General features: G+C 35.4%; 1 protein-coding gene across 1 annotated transcript in view; it reads left to right on the top strand.

Moving 5' to 3' along the window:
* The window catches only part of unc13b (unc-13 homolog B (C. elegans)), a 148,154-nt gene that overhangs the window by 120,894 nt on the left and 22,578 nt on the right, over positions 1 to 4,682 (top strand). The window contains exons 30-31 of the mRNA XM_015390447.1: positions 582 to 659; positions 3,265 to 3,342. Coding sequence (XP_015245933.1) covers positions 582 to 659; positions 3,265 to 3,342 — 156 coding nt within the window. The remainder of the gene's footprint in view (positions 1 to 581; positions 660 to 3,264; positions 3,343 to 4,682) is intronic.

Here is a 4,682-nt window from a genome sequence, read left to right as displayed (position 1 = left end):
GATCAGATCATCACCTTTAAATGGTTAAAGGAACCGATTAGAAGTTTAAATTACAACCTCTGAATCATTTATACAAGCAACAACTCTTTGTATAGTAGATTCTACATAATTTCCTTCTTTTTTAATGAAGAATTTAGACTTGGTTTTCCTTTTAACTATCAATCTAGACAAGTAAACGTTATCTCCATAAAAATACAAAGAATTATTTATAACATTGATCAAGATTAGTTTTTACAGCTGAGACCTGGATATATTGCTGTGTAAAGAAATGGGGAAAGTTATCCACCCTAGTGGTCACACTTGAAAAATAAAACCAATAATGATTTAGTTTGTTTGTAAAAGCAGAAGAGCTTTAGTGTCGTTCAAAACCTCCTCAGCAGCTACATTTACTCTGCTTTTTTATTTTCTAGGTCTTGTTTTATTATTTAAATGAATCTGTTTAGATTTTACGTGGACAGATTGTCTTTATTTATTTTGTGATAGAAAATGTAAAGTGTTGAACGATCTTTAATCTGCTGTACACACAGGACAGCCTCATCAGAAGGAAACTGCTTTACGACTTCTTGCTTTTTTTTTTGCAGACTATCGCCAAAGTTCTCCTGCAGTATAGTGCCATCCTTACCAAGAGTTTTCCTTCATATATCGACAAGGAGAAAATTGTAAGTTGTTCTGTTTTAGGTAACAATACTTTCAATGAGTAACGTTAAGGAATATTTATGCATAATTAAAGTTGGACAATATTTGAATATCACTTTATATCACAATATAATTGAATTCAGTAATGGTTTTATAATTCAATTCAGTTCAGTTTATTTCTATGGTGCCAATTCACAACACGTCATCTCAAGGCACTTTACAGTTTACATATGTAATGTATCTGAAAAAGAAACGCCCTACTTTATTGTTACAGGACGTTACTATAGGAACAAAGATGTAGGCGAAACAGGGCTGTACGTTACAACTTTTCAGTTATTGTGAAGTTGTAGTTGATTTTTATTAAGCTTTTATTCCTGATTTTTTATTCTGTTAAAGTTTTTCATATATTTTGGAAAATGCTTAGTTTCAGTTTGGTTGTCTTTAGCCTTAGTTATTATTTACTTAGCTTTAGTCTCTTATGTATTACGACTCACATGACGGGAAAAGGGAAAAACTGAAGAAAAAAAAAAGAAAATCCTAAAAAGCACAGAGGTCAATTCTATAGTGGCAATTCACAACACGTCATCTCAAGGCACTTTACAGTTCAACCAGATCATCCAGTTAGATTGATTCAAAGTTTTCTATGTAAGGAAAACCAGTTGATTGCATCGACTCATTGACAAAGGTAATCCCTCACACTAAGCATGCATGTAGCGACAGTGGAGAGGAAAAACTCCCTTTTAACAGGAAGAAACCTCCAGCAGAATGAACAGTATATGGCATTAATTAACTCTGTTTAAGGAAAATCATCAAGATGCTTTCAGAGTATTATTAAAACCAGTTCAAAATTTTCTATTTAAGAAAAACCAGTTGATTGCATCGACTCATTGACTCGAAGGCAATCCCTCACTCTAAGCATGCTTGTAGCTACATATAGATATAAGGTGTTCTATATTTAAGAGTACGTTAGATTCTATAGTTATGGTTTTTGCAACACACTAACTGTATTAGTACCAATGCTCACCACAGGCTCAGAATTATTTCCTTCTGTAATCATTTTTTAAATGTTTTCACTGCATGTTGTTTAAATCAATATCAGGATATTAACATATTGACCGAAATTGAGAAATATATTTTGATATAATTATTGGCTGACTCATAATTATTGATAATAGTTCTAAGACTGAAATCGGATTAATTGTAATTAACTGATTGTTGAAATACTCAACTAATTCAGTAATGATTTATCGTTAGAGATTCTAAAACATGCCTTTAGTTGACAGAAAGACCTACTTAGTGCTACTTAGAAAATGTTTTTTTTATATATATTTTACATTTTATTTTTCATCTGTCAAGGCTGTAGGACTTAGAACGCTCAGGCGTGGTAAGAGAAGAGAAGATACAGCTGATTTATTATTTTATATTGCGACTTAAACATTATGCTACTAATAAGAAAATGCCACCTTTATCAAGGATAAAATTACTGTCATACAGCATTTTTCATTAAATCAAATCCAGAAAGTTTTTTTGTAGGTGTTAATAAATTTACTGAATAGGAGGAATTCTTCAGATGCAACTGATTTATTTTCATTAGCGAGGCAAAAGAACAGAAGTGCTTGTTGTGGAACACAACATTACTATAAAACTCTGTGTAGGTGTATGTCAGGTAGATTAAATGTCACTTAGTTTAGTGTGAAAATTAATGGAAGAGTTGTATGAATTATGAATAAGATTTTCATAAACAACTTATAAAGGAGTAATTTTTTTTGCTTTCTTAAATGTTATGTCAAACATTTTGTGCATGCAACCTTGTCATTTTATTTTTCATCTGTCAATATTACGGTGGCCCTGAAGTGCAAACTGCAACTACAAATCTAAAAGCGCAACTACATTAAGGAAAACACAATTACATTAACCTACCGGAAAAGGTAGGTACCAGTGGGAAACATGAGACATCGCTGATTGGACGACGGCGCCGTTTGACCCTTGAACCGGAAGTTACATCGTCTGAACAGTCCAGCTTCTTTTAAGTGTGTCTTCAGTGTACGCAAACTAACTGAAATTTGGTGCTTAGTCTTGAGTATATCCAGTATCACCTCGTACGTATGTCCTGATTCAAAATATTCCTGGATAACGGCAGCTATGTTTGGGGCGCCGACAATATCCATGTTTTCAAAAGCCGCAGCAGGCAGAATGACTTCCGGTTCAAGGGTCAAAGGGCGCCGTCGTTCAATCAGCGATGTCTCATGTTTCCCACTGGTACCTACCTTTTCCGGTAGGTTAATGTAGTTTTGTTTTTCTTAATGTTGTTGTGCTTTGCTTTATGTAGTTTTGTTTTTCCTTAATGTAGTTGCGATTTCCTTAATGTAGTTGCGCTTTTAGATTTGTAGTTGCAGTTTGCACTTCAGGGCCACCGTACAATATCCTCTATTCAGAAAGTCCTATTTTAGTTTCACCTGGTTTGATTTAGCAAAAAATCTTCTTTTGCTATCTGATTATTAATCAATTAATTGAAAAAATAATCGACAGATGGGCAAAATAATTTTTTTTTACATTGATAGTGATGAAGACATATATTGTGCTCATTAATGAAGGTCTTCTGTGTGTTTTCCTCATGTTCTCCTGCAGCCTTGTGTCCTCATGAATAACGTGCAGCAGCTGAGAATCCAGCTGGAGAAAATGTTTGAATCAATGGGTGCCAAACAGGTGAGTGTGAACACGAAAGGTTAACAGGTACGCGTCGTAGCTCAGAGTGTCTGGAGTACTAAGGATTCATGCAGAAATGTACAAAATGCTTTTAATCAGCATTAAAATTTGCTCCTTTATGTACCAGACTGCAACAGAGGAAGCACGGGTATGTACTGCAGCTCTAGGCTGGATTGGTTAGTAGGTGAAGGGTGTTGGTCGATCAGTGCTGGGCTTTAGTACTTTATTTACATTAAATGTAGATCTGCATACTTTAGATCTGCTTAATAAGTGAACTATAGTTGCATTTTGGTTGAACAATGACTGGATTGTGAGTTTTCGGCATTGAAGTTCTTATGGATCAATTCATGTATTCATTTTACAATTAAGAGAGATGAAATCATAGAGGAGGCGGATGAGGAGGAGGGAGGTGCAGAAGAGGAGGTAGGTTTCAACCACAGTCCCTTTAAGGCAAATTTTCACTCAGTTAAAGCACGTCTGCATTGATCTCTTCTGTTTGCCTTTGCTTTAAACAGCTTGTTGTTACAAAGGATGAGGAAACAAAACCTGCGGTGGGTCGTGTGAAATTTGGCGTTTGATGAGCCGTTAGTAGTTAGCCTGTAGAGTTCATCCCAGATGGAGCAGTAGTGTTAGTTGCATTGTAGTTTATTTTATTAGATTCTGCTTTTTTTCTGCTGAAATGTCGCTGCTTTGCTTGTGTGGCTAGTCACCTTTAATCGCTGCTATTGTAGAAACCAGCAGCTAGCATAGTGGCTACAGACACGATCAGTTCCATCTGATTATTTGCACATTTAGAACCAGAGAATACTTTAACAACAGTAATAAAGTCATTGTTTCTATCCTAGCAGACTAAAGGCGGGGCTAAACCTCTGTGGGGCCGTAATCAGAATTCAATTTAGGGACCCTGCCATCAGCGGTCCGATGATCTGATGATTCACACCTCCTATAAACTCATTGCAGCTCGGGCGATGCTGTTTACAGGCTTCTATTTGTTCGAGCATTCAGATAGATTCATGTGATTTATGTTTTTTGGCTGATGCACATGGAGGCATATTTTCTGACTGTCAGATTAATCAGCCTCAGTGAGTTAACTGTAACTTGTTACTGTTTTAATGTTAAAGGTTTTCCATCTAGCTTTATTTGTTTACAAAAGTGCAAACAAAACCTAAAAGTCTTTGAATTTCGTTTATTTAGTGAAGAATTAGCTCAAATGTTGTTCATTTTAGGTGACAAAACCCTAATTGATTAGCCTTTTGAGCCTGAAGGGTTGATATGGCTATCCGCCCAGGGCGCTTTTCTGATTGGGACGACCTTAACACTAATTGTTTTTTTTTTTTTTT

This window comes from Cyprinodon variegatus, unplaced genomic scaffold, assembly GCF_000732505.1.
Source record: "Cyprinodon variegatus isolate N-32 unplaced genomic scaffold, C_variegatus-1.0 Scaffold500, whole genome shotgun sequence".
NCBI lineage: Eukaryota > Metazoa > Chordata > Actinopteri > Cyprinodontiformes > Cyprinodontidae > Cyprinodon > Cyprinodon variegatus.
Note: the sequence above shows the minus strand (reverse complement) of the source record. Positions and strands in the feature narration are given on the sequence as shown.